This window comes from Typopeltis vanoorti, chromosome 1 (assembly GCF_054136105.1).
Source record: "Typopeltis vanoorti isolate ZY-2024b chromosome 1, IOZ_Tvanoo_1.0, whole genome shotgun sequence".
NCBI classification, from domain to species: Eukaryota; Metazoa; Arthropoda; class Arachnida; order Uropygi; family Thelyphonidae; genus Typopeltis; species Typopeltis vanoorti.
This window is the reverse complement of record NC_143549.1, coordinates 93,660,035-93,687,346: the sequence shown is the minus strand read 5'-3', so window position 1 is coordinate 93,687,346 and position 27,312 is coordinate 93,660,035. Positions and strand designations below refer to the sequence as shown.

The 27,312-nt window shown below is 34.6% G+C and overlaps 1 protein-coding gene across 1 annotated transcript in view; it reads right to left on the bottom strand.

Annotated features, from left to right (window-relative positions):
• Nucleotides 1-27,312, bottom strand: part of LOC150110213 (uncharacterized) — a 200,879-nt gene that overhangs the window by 106,808 nt on the left and 66,759 nt on the right. Inside the window, exons 6-7 of the mRNA XM_090398444.1 lie at nucleotides 20,994-21,247; nucleotides 1,647-1,958 (exon numbers count right to left, since the gene is read on the bottom strand). Of these exons, the coding sequence (XP_090254570.1) occupies nucleotides 1,647-1,958; nucleotides 20,994-21,247 (566 nt within the window). The remainder of the gene's footprint in view (nucleotides 1-1,646; nucleotides 1,959-20,993; nucleotides 21,248-27,312) is intronic.

The window sequence follows — 27,312 nt, the reverse complement described above, 5'->3', positions numbered from 1 at the left end:
GCCCAGTTAATGGATAAAATTAAAACAGTTTTTGCGGCCCTTCCCAGGGAGACTGTAGCATCAGCTTGTTCGAGGTTCCAAAGCAGAATTGAAGCTGTGATCGATGCTAATGGTGGTTATTTTGAGTAAATCTTGTTGATAGTATTGTAATTAACTCTGCCTGTAATGTTTTTTTGTCAATTCATTAAATTTAATAGATACAAAGAAGATTTTCTTTTTCCTTACGAAACTGTCAAATTTATCCCGAACACCCTGTATGTATCTGAGAGCTGGGTCAGAAGTAAAACACCTTGACCAAAGACTAGAGACTGCAGATATGAGAGTCCTGAGAAAGATTAGAGGCTTGAACAGATGGCATCAATGGCAATATCATATTAAAAATGAGGATATTAGGAAAGTACTAGACATTGTCACCATCCAGGAATGCATTAGCTAATCTCAGGTGGTATGGTCACCTAAACAGAATGGGAAAGGAAAGATTAGCAAAACAAGTGTTCTCTGCAGGTTGGCAGGAAAACGACTCAGAGGAAGACCTAGATATAGGTGGATTGATACGGTACAATGTGCCTTAAACGATAGAAATATAAGATCTGGTAATGATAATATTGGAGTCTTGACAAGTAACAGACTGATTTGGAGAAAAATTGTAGACAGGAAGTTAGTAATGATGTAAATTTTTCATGTAGTACTATCATATCCTGTACACCCCTTGAGGGTACATGTCAGGAATTTGATGATGATGAGTATTTTAATAATAAAGTGGTGCACCTTTCTATTACTTGTATATGAGAAATATATGCTTGCCTTACTTCTCTTGGTCTTGCTTCCACTGATGAGAACTCAATAAAGGTCAAACAAGAAAAGGTCAAAATTTTGATTTTTATAATTAATGAATTAAAATAACATCTATGGAAGGTTAGGAAGAAACATGGATTTGAAAACCAACAATATGACACAAATGCTATATAATATTGTATTGGAAATTGGAAATTTTATTGCTTAGTCAGACAATTTTTGTATTTAGAAAGTAGTGTTCTAGGAGATAAACTTTATTACTTTAGGCCTATGATGAACACCCCTTTACTTTTTTAACCTCAATAAAGGTCAAATCTAGTCTGGGTAGTGGGCCTTCCCATAATGCATAGCATTATACATGTGTGAAAAGGAATGTGCTTGGCATTATGGGATACTAAGACACTGATGTGAGGTCATTAGTCTTTATGTACAAGTAGACCAGTTGTGGTAAAGTTAGAACAAAGAACATTAATACTAATATTTGACCATTAATCCCATAAATTAAAGATGCCAAGAAATTATGTTCTTGATTCTGCAAACAAGCCAGCAGAGAAAAAAAAAAAAAAAAAAAAAAATACAGACCATTCATATAAGGGAGTATCCAAAATTTATATAAGCTGTTATTTGTCAATGACAGTCACTGAAGTTGATGCTTCTATTAAAGCATCAACTTCAGATAATCAAAACGGTTTCAGATAGTTTTAAAGACCAAACATGGTCTTTTAATTACTTTGGTGGCACAAAAAAGGCTCAACCATTACATATAAAAAAAAAAGATAGCAGTATAGCCAAAAATAGTTTAGCATTTTCACTCATACTGACATCAGTATTACTACTTGAAGTAACATTACCTTGTAACAGAATTATTTTGCTCAGAATTAAATATTCGAGAAATTGTATTGGAACCAAACTTTTCTTCATCATCCACAGCATTTTTATCTTCTTTACTAAGTTGTGGTGTTTCTGATAATCCAAGGTGCATTTCTGGAGAATGTATTTCAAGGAGAGGAGTATCCAATGAAGATGTAGCTAGAGTTTCTGGTATACTGATTGTAACAGCAGATGGATCAGGAGATGATGGAGCAAGAACTAAAGGAGATCCTGTGGTAAGAGTAGTTTCTCTTTCAACTGGTAGCATGTCATCACAAGAGAGATCTGGAACACTACAGAAAAAGTAAAGAATGTGTGAGTACAAGATAGTTCCTGTGAACAAGAAAAGAAACAAGTTACAAGTACCTTTTACTACTGGTGCCAACATCTTACAATTACTTAAAACAGTTTGAAAAAAAAAAAGTGACTAGTGTTCAAAATTAAACACTATTGACTGGTAAGAATATTGCTGTTAGAACAATAAGTTATATTTCATACAAATGATTTGAATTCCAACCTTAGTTTAAACCCACCAATACATTGGCTTTTCATACAGAAAACAAACCTGGGCTTAAATTCTTAGTTTCAGAATAGATTCTTTTGGGATAGTGTCTCTATTCTGAATTGTGTGGTATTATGAAAGTTCCCTGCAAGTTCCATTTTGTAACAAATAACAATTAATAAAGAAAACTTCTCAACAAAATATTACTTTAACTTATTACAGTAAAGAATAATGAAAATAAAGAAACAATACCAAACCTCCCAAGTGCTATGGATTACTGATGCTCCAATGTGGTAACTAAATAATTAAACTGAACTCTTCAACTTCTTATCCTTGAAGGTCAATTTTCTGCAATCAACTATTAATGTATGAAGTCATCTTTCTAGGTGACAATGTCTGCAATGCCAACTAGCTTCCTTATTTCAAGATCCCTGACCAAGCTGGACAAGAGATGTGTAAGCATCAGCAATAAGCAATGATATAATGCAATTATATCATCTATCAACCTAAATGCCTGATATCCCTCTCCACTCTTCCAATACTTTTGATCTTTTCTTCACTAGTTTTCCTTCCAGATGTACTGTAGAGATTACTCCTCCTCTTATTAATTCAGCTCACATTTATATGCAAGTATCCACTCTCAGAAAATGTCCTTCCTCCAGTCACTCTGAAACTCATATCCTTTAGCATTATAAAGATACTAAGAGAGATGAAACAAGGAACTTTTATACTCTTTTGCCTGTTCAGAGTTAGCCACATAAATTATCCTCACTGGCATGAAGGCCTTCACTGCTCCTTTCCATCCAAAATTCCAGCCCACTTTTTAAGCCATAACAAAAAGTGCTCCAAAGCAGTTTGAAAGAAATCAGCATACCACAAGTGGCTTGCAACAAAATCCCATCTTGGCTTACATTGATGCATGCAATAAATGCAAAACAACCCCATAAGCAAACTGAAATCTGATTTCAAAAAGGCCAATAATAATAGAAATCTCACTTCCTGTCCAAATGGAAGTCATACCTTCTGTTCCTTGCAAAGGACATTAGATACAACTTCTGCTCACCTGCATTTCCACCTCTCTCTCTCTCATCCAGAAGATACCACTGTACAGCAACCACAGATAAAGCTGACCTCCTGGCATCCCTCTTCTCCTCCAGATCCTGCACGAATTACTAAGGCAATACCATAACAGTGCACGACGCGCCTGCTGTTTTTTTTGAGAAATGTGTCATTGCTCTTGACGAGAGCATTCATGTCTGGGCATCAAAAGTCTCCTACTAAGTAAGCTGTTATCATTTGGTCTACCTGCCATCTTTTGTAACTGGGTGGCAAGCTCTAGCCATTCACCGCATGTCATAACAAATGGCTCCATCTTTTCAAGTTTCTTTACCAATGTAGGAGTGCCTCAAAGCTGTGTTTTATTGCCTACCCTCTTTCTTTTATATAACAACTTACTCTCAACCAACACAATGCATCCACAGCTTTGCTGATGATGGTTCACATCATTTGTCCTGCTTATTTGACAAACATGCAATGCTCAGACATTCCAAGCATCAAGATCATTTGCAATCAGTGCTCAAACAGTGCTTGCCATACTGTCCTTCAATGGGCTAAGGTAACCCTGGTCACCTTCAAAACAAAATTCAGTTTTAACTTTTTTCTTGCAAAAGAGATCTCAGCTCACCTATCCTAATCCTCAGTAATACACGAATAGCCAACAGAATCAGATCTTGCTGTTTTGACTGTCATTTATGCTCAGCCACTCCTAGCATAAAAACATAACACACAGAGATGATACTGTTCGGCTGTCTGGCTACTACATGTGTACAAATTCCAAACCTATCCAATCTTATAATGCTGTTCATAAATTTGGATTGGTGCACCCAAAACATCCCTAAAAATTCTTCATGCCGTTCAGAGGAGGAGGAGGATTCAGTTGAAAGATGATTTCTCCCTCACAGACTTGCTTCAACCACCAGCTCGATATACTATTTCAACTCTGTGCATTTCTATAGGCATTTCACTGGTTTAATAGTCCAGTGAATTGGTAGGAAGATGGTCCTTAGGAGAATGGATACGAGTAGCTAGTTTCAAGCGAGGATTGAAGGCAGTGCAAAGAGTGTATTTTTTTTAAATTCTGGTTATTTTTTCAGATGTGTTTCAGACAAAAAAAAAATGGTGATAGCATTGCTAAAATCCTTTTGAAGAGAAGGTTGTGGACTGGGGGAAAGACTGATGATTATTATTATTATTATTATTATTCTGTAGGAACTGTAACCATTAGATAGGTATGTGTGATATATGTGGCCGAGTTCTGCTGCAAGTGAAACTCACTGGAATAGACTTTACTGGTTAATTTTATGATACCATACTGTTGAGAGATGCATGTGTCATGGGAGGAAAGATTGTGGAAAAATCTGTGCATGTATCTGTCCAATGCAAATGGGTTTCCTATATACTGTGAAAGAGAGAGATTACGATTGAGAAGGCTAGACAATTGTTAGTTTCCTTTTCCATTAAAAACTGGATTCTTAGATATTGACTAATGAGGTGACAGAGGAAACAGTAATATGTTAGGGACATGAGGTTACATACAGCATACATCACTCTGTATTTTAGCCAGACAAAAGACTTGAGAGGGACTGAGTCAAGAGTATTAAGTGTTTTTCAAAATTTTCCATGAAAAGGTTGACAGGAGAGGAGGCACAGCAGTGCTTTCTGTCTGTAAATTTTCTTTATACAAGAGAAATAGCCTGAATCAATATCGAAGTGAAAGAGATCTACGATGTCAGGAGGAAAAATCATTTTTTTAAAAGTGTTATGGTATCATTCAAGGGAATATTGGTAAACAGCAAGGTCATGTCAAAGCTCACCAATATATCAATAATATTTACAATTAAATTTTCAACTGGAGTTTTTAAAATGAATTTTTTTTACTGTAAGACGTAGCTGACCAGTAGGTGGGGGGGGGGGGAGTTTCTGCTAACTGTTTAGATAATTTATAGCAGAAGGAATCAGCAGCAGAGAAGAATTGGTTTTGTGAATTTTAAGTAAACCGTATATATTGGGGAAAGGGGGTGAGAAGTAAATGAATTGAGTTTTTTATAATTTCATGAGGCCAGGATGATATTTGAGTGCACTTTTTAACGTATTAGTCTAAGATTTATTGGGATCATAATCAAATGGAATATAGGTAGACCAGTCTCTGAAAATGATATTTGCTTTTTAATTCTATTCACTAGCATTAAGGATTACTGTGGCATTACCTGTATCTGCTCTGATGATGATGACCACACCATTATCTTCTCATAGCTTTTTGAAGGAACTGAGTTGACAAGATTACTTTTGGGGTTTTAAGCTCAAGAAAGACATCAACATCAAGTGTGATAACGTCACTGGCTATTTCAATGTTGAACATCAGGTCTAATACTAGTACTTGTTTTGGTGCTACAGCAAAATTGGGAAGAAGATAGGGTATACTAGCATCTTCATTAAGCCTTTCTGAGATAGGTTAACTATGATATGAAGAAGCTGAACTTGAGAGGTTGAGATTTCAAATTAAAAAGACTGTTATACTTTTTTTATGTCTCTATGTCTTATTTTTAAGAATTCTTTATAAATGCAGCCTTCAGCTCATTACAATCTGAGCTCCCCGTGATACTCAACTTGAGCTCTTGACTATTATCTCAAGCATTTCAGAATCCTCTACCCATAAAGAATTCTTTTACCCTTTCAAGATAATTAATAAACAAAATGCCTTAAGCATCCCAAAACACCGATGCCATGACCTTTCCTGCTGATGGAACCGACTTTTATTATTCCGGGGAATATTATTCCGATCTTTTAACCAGACTAGATGAAAAAATTCATGAGAACAATGCACCTGCCCACAAAGGTGTTTTGGCAATGGGAAAATTAAGGGATCTGCACTATGAATTGTTGGAACATCAACCCTATTCCCATATGGTATATGAGGAATGTGAGTCTGCAAGATTTAAAGTAATCAGTGGTGTGCCACAAGGATCAGTCCTTGGTTCACTGTTATTCAATCTGTACGTTAATGACATTGAGAAGGATTTGGCATGCGACATATTTGCTGATGATGATGCAAAGATAGATAGGATAATCAGGAATGTGGCTGATATCAGTATTGCAAAATGATTTGAATAATCTGGAATTGTGAGCACAGGAAAATGGATGTCTGTTCAATGTTAGTAAAGTAATGCACTTTGGTGTGATTAGATATCACAATGTCTATTATATTAGTGGGATTATACTTAAAGAAACCGATCAGTCTAGGGATTGTGGAGCATTAGTAGATAGGAAGTTGAAGTTCTGGAGCCATGTTACAAAGATTGCAAATACCACTCAAAAGATAATTGCAATGCTAAAATAAACTTTGACATATAAAGTTAAAGATGTAATTTTGCTTCTTCAAGACCTTGATAAGAACTCACTGGGACTATTGTATGCAGATCTGGTTTCCTGATTTCTGCTGTGATTCTGATACAGTGAAGAGAATGCATTAAAGATATTGGGATTGTGGAATAATTGTGAACACTGAGAATTTGTAGAATGCAAACACTAGCAAACAGGAGAAAGAGGGATAATATGATTGAGACTTACAAACTTCTGAAAGACTCATACAGGATTTCAGTTGATGGAATTTTTTATATGTGGGAAAAGAACAAGCGGGCATCCTTGGAAGCTGAGAATGAATGTCGCTAAAAAGGGGAGTGAGATCTAGAGTTTTCTCTCGTAGAGTAGTGCATGACTGAAATGGATTGCCATGGGATGTTGTGTGTGCAAGCAGTGTGAATGAATTGAAGAACAAGTATGATAGCTGGCGCATGTAGTATGTGACTTCCCTCGATGAGTCCCTGACTCCCTGGAGGTCTGTCTTAATAATAATACGTGTCCATTTTAAAAGCTAACAACCTAGCGTATGCAACACATCGAGCTCAATGCTACTTTTAAACTGGAGAAAAAACCTCAGGTGTATGAGGAGGCAGTATTTGAGCTGATACACAAAATTAATATTAATTATGCAAAAAGCCTGATGAGATTTCAGCACAGAATGCTAAAAGAGTGTTCAGCAGAATAGACAGTTTCTTTGGGTTGAGGGAAAATCTATAATTTGCAATGAATAGCATGGGTTTATGAAGGAATGGTCATGTTTCAGTAACTTGCTCATATTTTATAATAATGTCACAGTTGAATTAGACAAGAGAAATTATTACACCATGATACTTTTGAACTTTGCTAAAGTTTTTGGCAGGATTCAGAATGGAAGCAGGTTGCATAAACTGAAAGATATGGAATTAGATTATAAATTACTAGTTTGGATAAGAGAGTGGTTGAGTGAGAGATATCAAATGGCATAAGGAGGAATGTCACTCTACAAGATTTAAAAGAACCAGTGGTGTATTCCATGGGATCCGTTATTGGTCCATTGTTATTCAATCTTTACATTAATATTACTGGGAAGAATTTAACACTGACATATGATTATTTACTGATGTTGCAAAGACAGGTTAATCAGGAATGCAACTTACAGCACTTGCAGAAATAATATGAATAGACTGAGAGTGTGGGCACACGAAAATGGTTACCAGTTCAATGTTAGTAAATGTTAAAGTTAAGCACTTTAGTGTAATGAGATATCAAATGGTGTATTATATTCGTAGGATTATATTAGAAGAAATTGACCAGGCTAGGAATTTTAGAGTTTTAGTACATAGGAAGTTGAGGTTCAGAGGTAATATAGCAAAAACTGCAAATGCAACTCAGAGGATAATTGCAATGTTGAAATGAACTCTGACATTTAAGAATAAAGAAGCCATTTTGCCTCTTTACAAGGCTATGATACGACCACATCTGGACCACTGCGAGCAGATCTGATCTCCAAGTTTCTGAGGTGATGTAGATGTTACGTGCAAATTGTAAAATCGCACAATTCACAGAATGCACAACACTTTTGCTCATTCCATGAACTGTAGAACGCACTTGTACAGTTTGTGGAATGTGTAAAATTTTGCACAATTCATGAAATGAGCATTACATTGTTAACATATGTTATGCGCAGATTATGAAATCGCACAATTCGTGGAATGTGCAAAAATGTTGCGCATTCCATGAACTGTACAACACATTTGTACAGTTCGTGGAATGTGTAGAATTGTGCACAATTCATGAAATGAGCATTACATTTTCTGCTTATTTCATGAATTGGGCCCTAACCTAACCTTAAATTAGGTTAGGGTCCATTTTGGATGTAGGGATCTAAAATTTAACAAATATGGATGTTTAAAACCTAATCGTCACATATTATATAAGCTGCGAGTCTTGCAACTCATACCAATGAGAAACTAACCTTACTAAATACGACGAAAGGAATTCTGATTTTAGTCAAGTGTTACAATTTTACTGTAACACTTGACTATTACAAAAAATCTTCTAAAAACACAGCAACTTGCAGCAACAACAAATAACAAATGCTCTTTAAAACCTAATCGTCACATATTATATAAGTTGCGAGTCAACTTTCAGCAACAACCAATAAGAAATGCTCTTCACCAGTTTATCACGAGATGCACCCAATGCATGAATTGAGCATTATGTTTTCTGCTCATTTCATGAATTGTGCAAAATTCTACACAATTCACAGAATGAGCAAAGGTGTTGCGCATTCCGTGAATTGTGCGATTTCACAATTTGTGCGTAACATACATATCATGATCAGGATACAAAAGAAAGCATTAAAGATGATATCAGGATAATGAAATGTAGATTATGAGGAGAGATTGAGAATTTGTGGATGGCAGATGCTAGTACCCAGGAGAAAATGGAGCGATATGATAGAGCTACAAATGAAATTGTCATGCAGATACCAGTAGATGAAATTTTTCATTTCATGAAGGAGAGAGGACAAAACGGTATCCATGGAAGTTGAGAATAAATGATCCAAGAAAGGGATGAAAGCTGGATTTTTCTCTCCAAGAGCAGTGTGTGACTGGAATGGATTGCTTTTGGAAGTTGTGAGTGCAGATAGCATGTATGAAGTCAAGAGAATATACGACATTTGGTATGAGTGATATGTAGTCTTCCTCGATGAGTACCTGGAATTCTCTTATAATAATAATAACAATAATATTAATATACAGAAATCTCTTACTTCACATGGTTTTTAAAATGCTTTTTGAATTAACACTGTCAATACTGATACAAAATTTATTTAGCATGGGGTAAAATTTTAATTAATTCACTTAACACTGTGTTTTTGGCAAGAGTTGCTTTATAATTTCATAGGAAACATATGGCTTCAAGCAGCCTCAGATCTAGTGAAAGAGCATACATACATACATACATACATACATACATACATACATACTGTGAGTGTAGTTAGAATTGCAGTTCAAGAAACCAATTAAATAAATGTGTTGATACTGTCTGCATTACATAAGCATTTTTATATTAAAAAAATTATCCTTCAATGTTGACTATGGGTAAAAAGAAGAGTGAAACAGCAAATTTCAATAATGAAAAGACGGCAAGTCCCCCCCCACACACACACACTTGAGAGCTAAAACTTTAAGTGTTATCAGCTGTTGAAACTTTAAGAATATGGATACTGGCCTTAAACTTGATTCAGTATTGAAGTCTACTGAAATGTAAACAAAGCTGTTAACTACTGTGAGATACTGACACATCAAAGTCAGCATAAACTACCTTCTTTAAATGTGTGAATTTCTCAAGGAAAAAATTTTCTTTTAAATTCATAGTATGTGTAACTATGAATACATATCATGCAGCATTTAATACTTTCAATTGTTTCAAACATTTTATTATACTTCACTTATACTGGCAGTAAAAACAGATGTATTTTAAAAAAAAATGTAATAAAGATCTTGAAAGTCCAATGGATGAATTATAATTTTTTTCAATGCTTATTTATATTTGATTAATACATTTTCACTCAACTCAGCATTTCCAGAGGATATATGTAAAGCAAGGGATGTGTATGTGTGCAAGCACATGTATTGATATATACAGGTAGTGCTTGGCTTATGATGACCAAAATTATTATTATTAAAAATTCTCTAATTTAACTTAGATGCCAGCATATACATACATATATCACATTGCTTTTGTATACGCATTGCAGCATCACCATTAGTCGACAAGCAAAACCTATCACCAATATGCAATAGCCACTGCTATGATTCATCCACTTCTAACTTATCACAACCTTTGGCACGTTAGTTGCTAATCAGCAGTCGAAGTGTTCATTTTTCTCTTGTTGCACTTTTTGTATCTCGTCGTAACCCTATCATGTCCAGTAAAAGAAGTAAAACTACTTATGAAAATTCCACAATAAAAAAGAAGGCGAGGAAAGTTTAAGTTTAGTTGTTAAAATGAAGGTCATTAAAGCATATGACAAAGGAAAGAAAGTAGGTGAAATAGCAAGAGAAGAAAAACTATCGCATTCAACTATTTCAACAATCATAAAAGATAAATCAAGAATAATGGAGGCAGCTAAAGGGGGCAGTTAATATGAAATGTACAATTTTAATGAAAAAAATAGAAGGGCCAATTCATGAAATGGAGAAGCTTTTAATGATATAATGATATGGATAAATGATCAAATCAACAAGAATATTCCTCTCAGTTTGTTTACGATTCAAACAAAAACACGCAGCCTATTTGACAATTTAAGGAAACAACAAGAAGATAAATATGGCAAGCATTCATTTAATGCTAGTAAAGGTTGGTTTTATCGATTCAAAAGCTGATTTAACTTACATAACATGCGAGTAACAGGAGAAGCTGCTAGTTCCAATTTTTAAAGTGCCGAAATTTTCAAGAAAAATCTGAAAGAGATGATAAAAGATGAAGGTTATTTGCTAGAGCAAATTTTTAACGTAGATGAAACCAACAAACTGTTCTGGAAAAGAATGCCAGAACGAACTTACATTCACGGAGAAGCTACATCGGCGCCTGGTTTTAAGACATTTAAAGATAGGATTATGCTTCTTCTTGGAAGAAATGCTGCTGGTTTTAAATTAAAACCATTTCTTGTTTACCGTTCACAAAACCCCAGAGCTTTGAAAAACACTGACAAGAATAAATTGCCGGTTTACTACAGGAACAATCCTAAGGCTTGGATGACAATTGTTTTATTCGAAGACTGGTTCTTAAATTCATATTATGACCTTTTTCTTGACCACTAGTATTAATAAATTAAAGACTTAATTCTGTATGTTAGTCAAGTAAATGATAGTTTAATATCTGACATTTCACTGACTAATATCTATCAGCATTTTCAAAGGATACACTGGAAAGCAACAGAAAGTAACAAAAACTAGGAAACTAACCGACAATTCTAAAAATTATATAAAGTTATCACTGTGCGTGATAACAATACAACACGTAATACAATACGCGTGTCGCAAGTACAACATTTTATTTGTTGAGATATTTCTTGTAATTTTCATGAAAGTTCATTTCTTTTTGGTTAAATGATCTGATTAGAGTTTTCCATATATCTGGTAGGATTAGGCCTCGATTCTTATTTAAGTTACTTGTTGAACGGGCGACTGTAGCAGCTTCTTTGAATGTTCTGGAATGGTAGTTCTCTTCTATATAGGGCATATGACTCATATCCCATTCAATATTATGGTTGGTAGAGGCAAAGTGGGAAGAAAGGCCTGATATATCTTGTCTGTTATTCCTTGCATAGCCTACGTGTTCCTTCTTTCTTGTTTCAAAACTTCTAGATGTCTGTCCGATGTAATTGATACCGCATGAACAGGGTATGCTATAAACTCCAGAGTATTTGTAGAAAGGATGGCTATCTTTCGGTGATCTCATAAACTTTTGAATAGTCTCAATAGGTTTGAAGGTTACTCTGATATTATATGGTTTTAGAAGAAGAGCTAATTTTTTGGATATGGTACTAACAAATGGAATTGTTATAGAGCAAATGTATTGAGTTTCATCTCGTGTCTTTTGCGGTATGTCATTAAAGAGAATCTTGTTCATGATTTTTGTAGGGTAGCCATTTAGGAATAGATCTCTGGATATTTTCATTAATTCTTCTTGTAAGTCGCCAGGATCTGTAGTACACTGTATAGCTCTTTTTTTGAGCATATGGATAATGTTGAGTTTCTGGGATATGTGGTGAGACGAATTGAAATGGAGGTAGCATCCAGTGTTAGTAGGTTTTCTTTATACCGACAGGTTGATGCTATTGTCAGTTTGTTTCTTAATAAGGACGTCTAGGAATGGAAGTTTATTATCTTCTTCTAGTTCCAATGTGAACTTGATAGTGCTGTGGAAGCCATTAATTTTGTTTAGATAATCTATTAGTTCTTCTTTTTTGTGATTCCAAATGATGAAGATATTGTCAACATACCTAAACCATGTGGTTGGTTTAGGGGTAATTTGGGATAAAATTTGAGTTTCCAAATTTTCCAAGAATAGGTCGGCACAAAAAGGAGAGAGAGGGCTACCCATGGCTAATCCTGTAAGTTGTTTGTAGTAGGTTTTTTGCCATGTAAAATAATTCAAAGTTAAACAATGCTTGAACAACTTGGTAATGTTTGTGGGAACAAGTTTTCTAAGATGTCAATGACTTCTGAAATTGGGATATTTGTGAATAGAGATGTGACATCCAGGCTAGCCATAATATTATCTTCAGAGATACGGATGTTTTTTAATTTCTCCAAGAAATGTTGAGAGTTCTTGATATAAGAATCCGTGTTGTGAATGTGTTCTTGTAACATTTTGGCTAGATATTTTGATAGATTAAAACCATTTCTTGTTTACCGTTCACAAAACCCCAGAGCTTTGAAAAACATTGACAAGAATAAACTGCCGATTTACTACAGGAGCAATCCTAAGGCCTGGATGACAATTGTTTTATTCGAAGACTGGTACTTAAATTGTTTTATTCCAGAAGTACATGCCTACTGTCTCGAAAAAAACATTCCTTTTAAAATTCTATTGTTGCTTGACAATGCTCCAGGACAACCTCTTCACATCGGCGATTTGAATGAAAATATAAATGTGATGTATCTACACCCAATACAACAGCTGTGATTCAACCTATGGATCAAGGTTCAAGACATATTACCTGAAAACCACATTTCTCAAGCAATAACAGCAGGAGACAACAATGCTATGGCATTACGTGATTTTTGGAAAAATTACAATATTAACCAATGTATCCAGAACATTGGAACTTCATGGAAGGAAGTATCGGAACAATATATGCGAGGAATTTGGAAGAAGTTACTACTCCAGGAGACAGTCGAAGAGTACAATGAGTATAGTATGTTAGAACAAATTGGTGAAGAAATCGTTGAAATTGCAAGAAAACTGAATTTAGAAATCAAGATTACTGACATAGAAGAATTAGCAGATCACGAAGAAGGTGAACTGACTGATCAAGACTTGATTTTCCAAAACGAAAGAGTCGTAGAAGAAGAAAGGAATAATGAGGAAGACGAAGAAGAGAAATCATTAAAAAATTTACTGTAAAAGGATTAGCCGAAGTATTTTCTAAACTAAATCAAGGACTTCAGCTAATTTGAGAAGCAGTTAGATGTTATCGCAAAATATATGAAGAAAAAACCCAACAGACAACAAGAACCAATTTTCTGATTAAAAAACATACTCCCAATCGAGAAATAACCATATTATCCAAATAAGTGACAGTTACTCACCTGTTATGTTAACTAATATTTAACCCTTTAACTGCTGATTTTATATTCTACTGACATTGTCCCATGTGCTGAATTAATTTTGCAAAAAATTAATAAATAAAATCAATTAAAATTCTAAAAAGTAAGAAGCCCAGACAGCATCATACATTCTTGATATACACTTGTTCACTCACAAAAATGGCAATAATAGTGTTTTATAAAATTTGCATAATCTGCAAGAAAAGTCCACTTCAGGGCGTCATTTTTTTCCATGCTCGAGTTAACTCGACCATAGCAGCTAAAGGGTTAAAGGAATTTCAAATTAAAGTAAGTGCAAATTTTTGATGTGCTTACGTATATTTTTCTTAAATTTTTCTTTCTTAATTTTGTATTTATGTATTTGTATGTGCTAATAAATAATTTATAAATGTTTATGTGTTTATACATTTTGCACCGTTTTAAGTTATATAGAAACCTAATTTATGAAAATATTATAACAGAAATCAAACAAATCAAGAATTAACAAAAGTCCTAGACTTACGACGGAGAGGTTGGAATGCAACCCCATCGTAAGTCAAGGACTGCCTGTATATATATATATATATATATTTCTAAATTACCACACAGAACTGTGGACACACAATTATTTTAAAAAAGACAACTGGCAAACAATTAACGAAAATGCAAAGGAAATAACTAAAGAAGAATTAGAAATCAGCATGAAAGAAACAAGAAATGGAAAATCACCTGGTGAAGTAAGCTAGGTTCCGAACTATATAAATACGCAGGAACAAGATTCAAAGAACGACTCTTATTATTTTTAAATAAAATTTACTCAACTGAAATCCCCCCCCAATAGAATGGGAAAAAAGCAATTGTGATTCCCATCTTTAAAAAAGGTAATAGAGATGACCCTAAAAACTATAGAGGTATCAGTATACTAAATTCCTGTTACAAAATATATAGCAGAATCTTAAATAGCAAACTAATGAAATATTCTGAAAACTTTATTTTAGAAGTACAGAATGGATTTAGAAAAGGACGATCATGTATAGACCCGGCCTTTTGCCTAAAATTAATAATAGAGAAAAGAAGAGAATACAATTTAGAAACACAAATTGCATTTATTGACTTTGAAAAAGCATTTGACAAAGTTAAAATAAGCATTTTATTTAACATATTAAAAGAAAGACAAATACTAAATAATATCCTAAAAGCTATCACAAGTATATATATGAAAATAATCAAATACAAATAAGATTAAATCACGAGCTATCATATATGAGAGAGATAAACCAAGGGGTCCAAACAGGGATGTCCCTTCTCAGCAACTCTTTTTAATATCTACTTAAATGAAATAATAATAAAATGGAATAAAAATTTACATCAAGGAATTAAACTTTCTTCTACAGTAAACTTAAACACTCTCCTCTTTGCTGACGACCAAATAATAATTATAAATTCTGAAGATAAACTACAGAAAGCTATTTTAGATCTAAATGAGATATCCAAAGATTATGGTATGATAATATCAACAGAAAAATCAAAAACTATGGCCTTTAAAGGACAAGATCCAGCAAGAACAAAAATAGTAACAGATAACAAGATCTTAGAACAGGTGAATTCATTTAATTACCTAGGATGTATGATCACATATGAAAATGAAAAAGATATAAACGTAAAAATTGCAAAATATTTAAAAATAACAGGTGTAATTAACTCTATATTTAAACCAAACCTAGTTCAAAAACAAACCAGACTAAAAGTATAAAAATACATTAGCCCTACCAGTCTTAATGTATGGAAGCGAAATCTGGACAATAAAAAAAAAAGACAAACAAAGATTAACAACAGCAGAAATGAAGTTTATGAAAAAAACTGCAAAGTATACCCTATTTGATCACAAAAGAAACAAAGAAATTATGAAAGAATTAAACCAAGAACCAGTAATAGAAAAAATTAAAAAATATAAACATAAATGGATGGAACACGTTCAAAGAATGAAAACAGAAAGATTACCAAAACAAGCCTTAAGTACAAGACATTAGGAAAAAGAAAACCAGGACGTCCTCTTAAACTATTCAACGATGACTTCTAAGGCCGGAACAGCCATGCTAGGTCTAAATCCTTGATGATATGATGATATATAATATACACTATATAGTGAAATGATGATGACACATGATGATATATAATGTACACTATATAGTGAACCCTCTGTAGTTCAGTCATTATCAGTGATGCTCTTTGTTTGGAAAGTTCTGAGTTTGAATCCCATCTAGAACAAGAACCATTATCAAGGCTTTTCAAGTACATGTGAGTTAGCCAGTCTCATATGGAAGTGGCAAGTTTTTTCCTTCTGGAAACTCAGGTTTATCAATAGGCTAACAAGCCAAAAGAACATATGTGATTTACAGACAATGCAGATAGGATTAATTAACCTATCATAAACTGGTTCATTAGAAGCCAAGTTACACGGTCATGATAGGTAAATAAGCTTAGTACAAAAGAAAGATGGAATGGAATATATATATATATATATATTTATATATACTCTTTTGAAAATTTGCTTTACATAATTCATTTGGTTTCTATCTGTTAGAAATATACAATGAGTGGATAAGGAATTGCATGCTCACATATTTTCTGCAAGTGAAAATTTGAAACAGGTTGTCAGGACATTATATTTAGTTAATCCCTATTTAGCACTACAATAAAACTTCTTTCTCTTGGGGGGAGGGGGAGAAGCTTCAGAAAGAACAGATACAGTTAGAAAAATCAATTTATTCCTGTGAATAAAATGGAATCCCTCTATCTTTTACGAGAAAAGGATTGTATCCCGTGATGTACAACAAAATATTAGCATATCCAGGATTTATTATCACATAAAAAAATGTGTATGCTGATCATAACAATCATAATAAATTTAGTTTAATCCTTTATCCAAGTGTGAGCAAACAAAGTTTGCACCTGAAAGTATCTTTAGGACTGGGGCAAGGTGGTACAACACAGGGCAACTCGTTGCAAAGGTGGAGCAAGCTAACATCACTCCTATCTCAGTATCTCCCATAATGCAAAGCACATCTCCTTGCGGATATGTATAATGTTATGCATTAAGGGAAGGGCCACTACCCAGACTAGTTTCGACCTTTATTGAGGTCTCTTCATTCGGAGCCAGGCCCAAGTGGAGATACCAGGCAGAAGCATTAGCAAGGTCATTTCCACTTATAGGAGTTGCCAAACGGTGTGCCACCTTTTTACCAAATTACTCTGGATTTACTCTGGATAGGTGGAGATGACCTTGCTAATGCTTCTGCCTGGTATCTCCACTTGGGCCTGGCTCCCACTGATGAGACCTCAATAGAGGTCGAAACTAGTCTAGGTAGTGGCCCTTCCCTTAATGCATAACATTATACATATCTGCAAGGAGATGTGTTTTGCATTATGGGAGATACTGAGATAGGAGTGATGTTAGCTTGCTCCACCTTTGCAGCGAGTTGCCTGCCACCTCGCCCCAATCCTGAAAATACTTTCAGGAGCAAACTTTGTTTGCTCACACTTGGATAAAGGATTAAACTAAATTTATTATAGTCTAACCAAGCGAAAAATAAACTTTCAAGGTAGTACTGTTATAACATTGTGTTTATTTTTAATGTTATCAAATGTCTTCAATTATATCTTGTCCTCAGTGCCTTTGTAAAAACTATAGTTATCTTGCTTAAACCTTTCTTCTTAACCTTTACTATACTTCTGACTTATGGCTGAAAATAACATACAGCTCATGTGTGCAAAACTTACAGAACAAAGAAATCGCCTCAGGCTGGAGCCAATCTCTTTGTCTGACTCACTGGTGTTTATTCTCAACTGAATTTGGAAAATTTATTTAGTTTCTAGCTGTGCACCAAATTCGTGGGTGGGAGATGAATCTCCCTCCAAAGAATAACACACAGTAAACCACACGGAACTTTTCCCTCTTAATTCTAAGTAAATCTATGAACTTAAATTTTCTGTTATGCAGTCGTGACAGTATCTATTTTTAAAGCTCACACAGATTCGAGTTTAATAAGTAGTGCATTGGATTAGAAATCAGGCAAGTTATTAAACAAGAAAACAATTTATTTAACATCAATGAAATGTACAATGGGTCAATTTTAAATTCTAAGTAAATTAGCTCCTGTGCTTCAAATTACAACTAATGACTACGTTTACAATTTAGTTCCTCATCATATTTAATTCTAGTAAGGCCACGTGACTATAATTTTCTCTCGTTAATCACTGTTATACTCAGATCAATCTTGCATAACATTCTGCAAGCTTAAGTAATAGCTATAACGTAAAATACATAATGTTTCATTTTAAATTTTAGCCAGACCTTCTCTCACATATAACAAAATATTTTAACTATCAGCATAAGGCCTAAAGTACTCAAGTATCACTATAAAACAAGTCCCTTAAATAAATCACTGTCACAATCTTTTTAAACAAAGGAAAATTTTACTTTGAACAGATGTCTGGTCTTTTCTGAATGATTCCTGAAATCACTTCTTTCTATTACAGTCCAACTTTAGTACTGCACTTGGATATCATCTCTGGGATTTCGTGAGATCTCCTCTTCATATCGGCGAACATTTAGATCTTGGCGGCATGAAAACTCCACATCTAATTTCTTCTAAAACAATTATCTTAGTCACGTCGGTTTCTTGGCATTTTCTATCTGGAACAGGTCTCCGAAGGTGATTACAAATTATCTCCGACGATATTAGCAAAACTCCGTTGACATAGCGTGCATCGTAACTTCAGGTCAGAACCCACACGACCTCGAAACCCCTCGCTGACCCGAGAACAGGAACACACACCGGATCAGCTCGAACTCGTACTCCAAGAAAAAAAAAGGCAAGACAAGGCCCTTTTCGACGTAGCGGACTGCTATTTATATGGTCCCGATGACCTTCGTTTTTGCTTACGTCATCGTCCACTGGGTACCGTAATTTTTCTGCGCCCGACACCCATGTCTATCGGTGCAATTAGATGGGAGACCCCTGTGTAATATCGCGCTGCACATGTACAGTGGCTTCAGGTCATGACTTCATCTTCTGAATCCAGTCTGGAATTTTTTTGTTCACTATGGCATACTTAGACACAATACAATCTCCTTTGTTCTTACACAAAACTATTGATAATACATTATTCATAATTCAAAAAAAAAAAAAAAAAACATTAATTCTATTACAATTATGCCAAATTCATTCATTGATATACAAGTATTTTAGCAGGATTTAGTATACTTGTAAAATCTGAATAAAAGGTATTACATTACTAAAATCCCTTTTATTCAAGATTTAACAGTACAACACCAGCCAACTCGCAGCAAAGGTGGACCAAGCTAACATCACTTCTATCTCAGTATCTCCCATAATGCAAAACAAATATCTCCTTGTGGAGGGTGTGCCACCTTTTTATTAAATTACTCTGGATTTAGAGAAAGATGTTGAAAGTTTATTTTTCACTTGGTTAGACTATAATAAATTTAGTTTAAGCCTTTATCCAAGTGTGAGCAAACAAAGTTTGCACCTGAAAATATCTTCAGGACTGGGGTAAGGTAGTACAACACCGGGAAACTCGTAGCAAAGGTGGACCAAGCTAACATCACTCCTATCTCAGTATCTCCCATAATGCAAAACACATCTCCTTGTGGATATGTATAATGTTATGCATTAAGAGAAGGGCCACTACCCAGACTAGTTTCGACTTTTATTGAGGTCTCTTCAGTGGGAGCCAGGCGCAGAGGTGGAGATACCAGGCAGAAGCAATGGCAGGTCATCTTTACCTATAGGAGTTGCCAAACTCGTCTGGGTAGTGGCCCTTCCCTTAATGCATAACATTATACATATCCACAAGGAGATGTATTTTGCATTATGGGAGATACTGAGATAGGAGTGATGTTAGCTTGGTCCATGCTACGAGTTTCCCAGTGTTGTACTACCTTACCCCAGTCCTGAAGATATTTTCATGCGCAAACTTTGTTTGCTCACACTTGGATAAAGGATTAAATTAAATTTATTATAGTCTAACCAAATGAAAAATAAACTTTCAACATCTTTCTCTAAATCCAGAGTAATTTAATAAAAAGATGCACACCGTTTGGCAACGCCTAATAGGTAAAGATGACCTGCCATTGCTTCTGCCTGGTATCGCCACCTCTGGGCCTGGCTCCCACTGAAGAGACCTCAATAAAAGTCGAAACTAGTCTGGGTAGTGGCCCTTCTCTTAATGCATAACATTATACATATCCACAAGGAGATGTGTTTTGCATTATGGGAGATACTCAGATAGGAGTGATGTTAGCTTGGTCCACCTTTGCTACGAGTTTCCCGGTGTTGTACTACCTTACCCCAGTCCTGAAGATATTTTCAGGTGTAAACTTTGTTTGCTCACACTTGGATAAAGGATTAAACTAAATTTATTATAGCCTAACCAAGTGAAAACACAATTTCAGAAAACAAATAACATATATATATATATATATATATATATAAATTAAAAATAAATAAATACACATAACAAGCACAACAAATTATATGGGATGATTTGCTCCATAAATTGTGTGCTCCATCAACATGTAATTCATGCCACACCTAGATGAATCATCTGAATAGTCATTTACCAAGTTACCAATGTATATGGACAGTCTATTATCGATAGTTATTTATATTTCACAAACAAATCTCTTTCCTCTAATTTTTTTTAATTATACCACATAAAAATCACACATGTCCAGAAAGTATAGGATGATATGCATTCATTCCATCCAACAAAGAGCATCGCTGATAATGACAGAGCTACATAACAGTATGCAAGTTCTTCCCTATCAATTTTCAAGATTGGAAAAAAAAAAAAAAAAAAAAAAACCTGGGAGAATATTTTTTATTTATTATTTTAGAAATCAAGCCTTAGTAATTTTTCATAGAGCATTATTAGCTATTGTTATTTGGGATTAGACCAAAGTAACTAAGGTAATTTATTATGTCTGTTAATGTTGTGATGAAGTATTAACATCAACTTTTATAACAACATTAGATATAAATTAACCATAACAATGATAAACACAAATAATTAATTACCTTGGTTGTAGAGAATCTAAAATAGTAAGGGGCTCTAATTCTTCTCCTGGGTTTAATGGACTATCAAGCATCGGAACTACAGAACTACAATTCATATCAGATGACCCACTGACAGAAATATTGTCTGCACCAACTAGTGGAGATAATGTCTCCTGGTTATTTTCAGGTTCTTTCCAAATTTCTGGATTATCAATTGAATCTGTGACATCATGTATGACAGGACCACTTGTTGAGGAAAGTGGAATAGGCAAATCCTGAAATGGTATGAAAATACAATTTCGAATCATGCACGTATACACACACATACATACATGCTCACTCACCCATATACATACATACATACATCGGAACTGCCTAAGTCAAAATTATATGAAATAATCCATTTCATCCACTGTAAAAAGGCAATCCTCTTCTCTCTTTATTGAAACTGATCATTAGTTCCTAATAGTTGCTCCATATTACTCTCAAAAAATGGGCAATACTACTTTTAAAATTAACAAGTTTTGTTTGTCAAACTTTAATATATATATATATATATATATATATATATATATATTTTAGGCAAGTTGGTACAGTGGTACAGAATGCTATACAGCATACAGTGTCCACGTGTTTACACAATCATTCATTTAGGTGACACTGTACTTTGTACCAACTTGCCTAAAATGTTTGCACTAAGGTGACACCATAGTTTCCAGAAGTCTGACATTTTTATTTTAACATTTCAAAAATTCCAACTAAGCATTATGTTCTATGATCATAATCCATCTCTTTATGGTCACAATCTAGTGCTCTGAACATTGTCTGCAGAGAAAAAGTAAGACACTGCATTGAAACAAGTGGTGCAAGTAAAGCGGTGATAGTCTAAACTTTCACTACAGTAAATAAACATGTAGAGACCATATGAATAGTTTGTTACAGTTTGCCAGTGAATTTCCTTTGAAATAGTATTGTGGCAATGGAAATTTGGAAATCAGGTTTTCAGCAATTTATTACAGTGTGTTATGATAGTGCTTGCTGGCTATAGTAAGAGTCACCTGTATTGCATGAGGGCAAAGCCCCATCTCCAGATCCTTGTTTTTTCTTCCATGCATCCAAACTGCCACTGTCTTCCTCAAAGAGCACCTGGTTGCAATGCCCTGAAATTCCACCAAATGTATAGTATGACTCACATGGTCCTGTTCTTGTTTTTATATGCCCACCCCTACACACTATAGGAACAACTAAGGTCTTGGTTCTTTTAATATTTTATTAACTTTTAACATAATACAGAAACCTTACACCAGAGACCTGAAATACTCAACTTACTGTATATTTCAGGTGTAGTGTGCCAATCTTACATTTAGAACCAGTTTGGCAAAAATAACAGATCTTAAAATGTTCTTGCAAAAATGACTAGAACAAGCATAGCTTCTATACAGATGAGGCCAGTTTGTTTGGCCAAACAAACAAAATCACTGCTTGCTCTCCAATGAACAGGTCAGTGGATTGAATCCCACTACAGACATGACCTACTGATCAGAGAGCAGAGATGTTATCTATTCAGCCAACCAAGCTGGCTTCATCTAAAGCCAGCTTGGTTGGCTAAATAGATAACATCAGACCATGTAAAACAACTTTTATATGGTCTGATGGACTGCACTTGAATGGTTGGGAGAATGTGTTATACAGCGAGAGGTTGGAAGCACAAAATCAGGAAAACTAGAGGTAAGGGAAGAGGAGAATGAAATCAAGCATGTGTCTAACCACTCCTGGGATAAATGAGTGTGAGTACAGAAATGACTATGAACAGCTGGTGCAGTTTCCCAGGTTTTGAATCTGAATGGACTGGACATTAAGTAAGGGTAACTGTGGGCCCTTGGGCCAACAGTTACCCTCATTCTGAATGCCAAAGTATCAGAAATAAAGGAGAAGAGTTTTTGCAATAGTCAGCATGTGGCCATGATTAGTTAGAAGGATAGAATGTAAGGAATTAGTTACAGGGACAGAATGTAAGGGATATTGTGATTTCACAGAAGATGGAGGGAATACAGCAGGAAGAGGGGTATTATTAATGACAACTAAAGAACTTCAACCAACAAAAATAGACATTAAAAATGCTAGTGGTTCTGAGAGATATGGTTCATTTAGCAATTTGGTGTGAGATAGAAGACAATAGGACAACATATATTGTTAGTTGCTACTATAGACTTAAGTCTTATAATAAATGCTCAACATTTATTAAGTAATCAATATAATAATTGATTCATAGATGAAGTTCTTTAACCTGTATGTAAAATACAGGGTGATCAAAATTAAAGTATCCCTGTTTAAGCCTTGTGAAGTGCCACCAAGCGATCCAAATGCTGTAAAACTTTGCAGGAATATGCTGTGCATCATGCAAAAGTGATATCTGAGAGGGAAAAAATATAGTTCCAAAATTTGCCACCAAGGGAATTAGCATACTCTTTAGGACATCTGCCTGCTGAATACTTCAAAGTTCTAGTCCTTTATAATAAGGAAAACATGGAACATGTATAAATTCTCATAGAATTATAATTCAGAGAAACAATTCAATTATCTAAGAAAATGTGAGAAATACACTGTTTACTTAAAAATGCACTGTTAAGTATGAAAAATGTCAAATGTTAAATTTTCAATTTTCCAGATTAAAGTCTGTATTACACATATTTGTCCCACAGGTTTTCTCAGTGTGCATAAATGTATATCTCTATGCATGATGCATTCATAAATAAGAAAACATAACAAAAAGTGTCAACAGCAATTCACGAACAGATAGAATCTGATTTGTTAACAATGCACTTAAGATCTTTAATCAGATTTCCCCATCCTAAACAGGAGCTGAAGACTGTAAATTCTGCTACAAAGGACTTTCTATGATGTACTGCTTATAAAGGACTAGAACTCGAAAGTATTCAGCAGATGTCCTAAAGAGAGACTAAGCTATTTTGGATTTTGGTTTCTATCAGTGGTCTCTTATCTTCTCTTTTTTAAACTGCATCACATTTGTTTTGTAATGTTGTCACTTCATATCATGAAATCTCTTAAGTATGTAGTATTCATATAGTAAGCAGTTCTAAGTGCTTTGAAATCAGATGTTCCAAGTTTATGGTGTTTGCAGAGCTCCGAAAGCTAAGTTATTTAGTTTTAAAACAATAGCGTTATAAGTTTAAAAAAAAAAACTGTGTCAGAATAAGACTGTATTATGGAATTAATTTGTTTTAAGTTAAAAGTTTTGTTTTAAATAAAACTTTTCTCAGTAAGTTACATAGCATAGCATAGCCAGATGCGAAGCAGAACAATGGTGTCAACCAATGTCTACCAAAAGTATGCATTACTGAAGTCAAACGGAATTCGGTTTGAAAGCAATAGTGGTGGGAAAGTGTGTTGGAAATGCTATGAGAGTGAGGATCAAAAGTGTGTCTCAGGTTGTGTTCACGCAGTGGATGGAACTCAGAATATGCTTGAAAATTTGTGTAATGTAATGGCAGATAAGATTAAAAGAGATTAAATGTGACATGATTGAGAGAGAGAAAGTGTTGAATGAAAGAATAGTATGACTGATGTAAAGATGAAGAGTTGACTGTAAGACAGCTCAGTTATGTGGAGTAATACACAGGGCAAAGCAGGAGCTGGAGCATCTGGCAAGTAGGTCAAATGTAACAGAAAGAAAGAAGTGTGAGATAAGAGAAATGAGGACTTGACCAAGAGAGAAAAAACAATTAAGGAGCAAGTCTTGTACAGCGATTCAATCATAAAAGGTGTGATTGATGAGAGATTGATAAAATTATGCTTACCAGGTGCAAAAATTAATGATCTTAGTGAGGCTATTAGAGCACAAAAGGATAGAGTGAAAGAGATGATTATATAAGCTGGAATAAATGATTTGAAAGAAGAAAAATATAGCATGAGAGACAGAACATGAAAGAATTACTGGAAGCAGTAAAAGAAAAGAGTGAGAGAGTTAAGATAACGAGTCTGTTGCCGCAGTACAACAGAGTAGAGCTGAGAAGGAAGGCCATAATAGCAAATGACTCGATGCGTAGGCCATGCAGAAGGAGTGGTGTGGAGTTTGTGGATAAGCTGCATCTAAATGGATTTGGTCGAAGACTGGAAAAAGTGTTGTTGACTGAAGTGAAAGTAATGTGCAGAATCAGGGAAACTAGAGCTTTTGAGGGGAAGCTGTTGAGTGGATATGCACACATCAGTGGGACAGTTGAGTGTAAGAATGCGTATAATATGCCTAAATTAGCACCACTGGTAAAAAACCAGAAAAGTATTGGAGAGAGCACAAAGAGCACAAACGGTGTAGACCAGACATGGGCAACCTTTCCTAGTTCAGGGGCCAAATTATCATTCTGTCTCCGAGTCAAGGGCCGGACCAAATTATTAAATAAAATAAATTAATATTAAATGAATTAAAACAAGTTGCTACTTCATATTTCATTTATTTATAATATAATGCTTTGGTATAAAGCTCTACATAAATTTTATAATATAATGAATGACATAACAATTTAATGTGAAGATTGGCCTTGTACTTCAACTATGAGACTATCAATATTGACGTTAATATTACTTAAGGATAATCCCATAGAATTTTCGAGGTTTTCATCCATTATTCTTATAAGAATTTTTGATTTATTGTATTTCATCCTAGAAAAAAACTGTGCTGCCGAAAAGACAAATGATTTTTCTTGAAAAGGCACATAAATTTGTATATTTTTCTTCCACCAAATAAAATTTATAAAAATCCGTCAAAGCAATGTTGTTAAACTGCAATTTTAGCACTAAATCTGCCTGAAGCTCAATAAGTTCCATCTGTAAGTTTTCTGGCACATTATTTACATCAGCATCCATCAGACGAGCAAATATAGCGAATGTGGAGTTTTTGTTTTTGAAGTTGGCAAACCTTGTATCAAATTGCTCTATTAGTGCCTTCAGTTCATCTCCATAACAATTATAAGGGATATTTTTATGAGTTGTTAGAGTAGGAAAATGATAACAATTTTTAGCTCTTATTTGCTTTCCAACAATCTTAGTTTATTACAAAAAGCTTTGACATGTCCATGCAGTTCATAAACCAATTGTCCTTGTTTTTGCAATTTAAGATTCAGTTCATTTAGGTATCTGGTGACATCTACAAGGAATGCTAAATCACACACACCCACTCATCATCTTTTACTTGGTTAATTGTGTTTCCTTTTATGTCCATAAAATCTGCAATGTCTTGTCTCAGATCATAAAATCGTTTTAACATTTAACCTTTACCCAACCACCTAACTTCACAATAATAAGACACATCTTTATAATCTGAAAATAGGTCTGCCAAATACTCCTTAAATTGGCGGTGATTAAGTGCACATGACTTAATAAAGTTAATACTGGCTACTAAAACTTCCATAATATTTGTGAATTGAATCGATTTTGCACACAGATTTTGTTGGTGGATAATGAAGTGAAAATTTGTTAAATTTTCCAGATGGATCTGTAGTTCTATTGCTCTTTCATGAACTATTCCAATAAATCCCTTCTGTGCACCAACCATTGCAGTAGCTCCATCAGTGCATATGCCAGATAGTGAACTCCATTTAAGCCCAAATCTCTCGAAGACTGTGTTGACTGTTTCAAATATATCTTCACCGGTAGTTGTTCCTTTTAACGGCCGAAGCGCCAATAATTCTTCTGTGATGTTGAAATCCGCATCGACTCCTCGAATAAATATTGCTAGTTGTGCTGTATCAGAGGCATCAGTGCTATCATCCAAAGCAATTGAAAATGCTTCCAATCTAGCAATCTTCTCTTTTAAACTTTTTTTGATATCATCAGCCATAATTTCTATCTGTCGGACAACAGTACATCTCGACAAACAAATATTCTCGAAGTCTTTTTTTCTTTTCAGACATATTATACTTGCAACATCCAGCAGACATTCTTTGATAAATTCTCCTTCATCAAATGACTTAGAATGCTTAGCGATTTTTTCACTTACCACAAAGCTGGCTTTGACAATGCTGTGGTGCTGCGTTCTTTGGTTGTTGAACATTTGCTGCTGGGTATCCAAGTTCTTCTTCAACTTCTGTATTTCATCTTTTCATAGTTGTCCATCAATTTTTGGGTGATCCGCATGTCTCAAAGTAAAGTGTCTCTTCAAGTTGTATTCTTTGTTGACGGATATGGATTCGTTGCACAGCAAACATACAGGCAAACCTTTATTCAGAATAAAATAATAATCCTCCGTCCAGTTGTTTTGAAATTGACGATTCTCTGCATCTACTTTGCTTTTTTTTTTGCAATAATCCCTGACATTGTCCTAAAT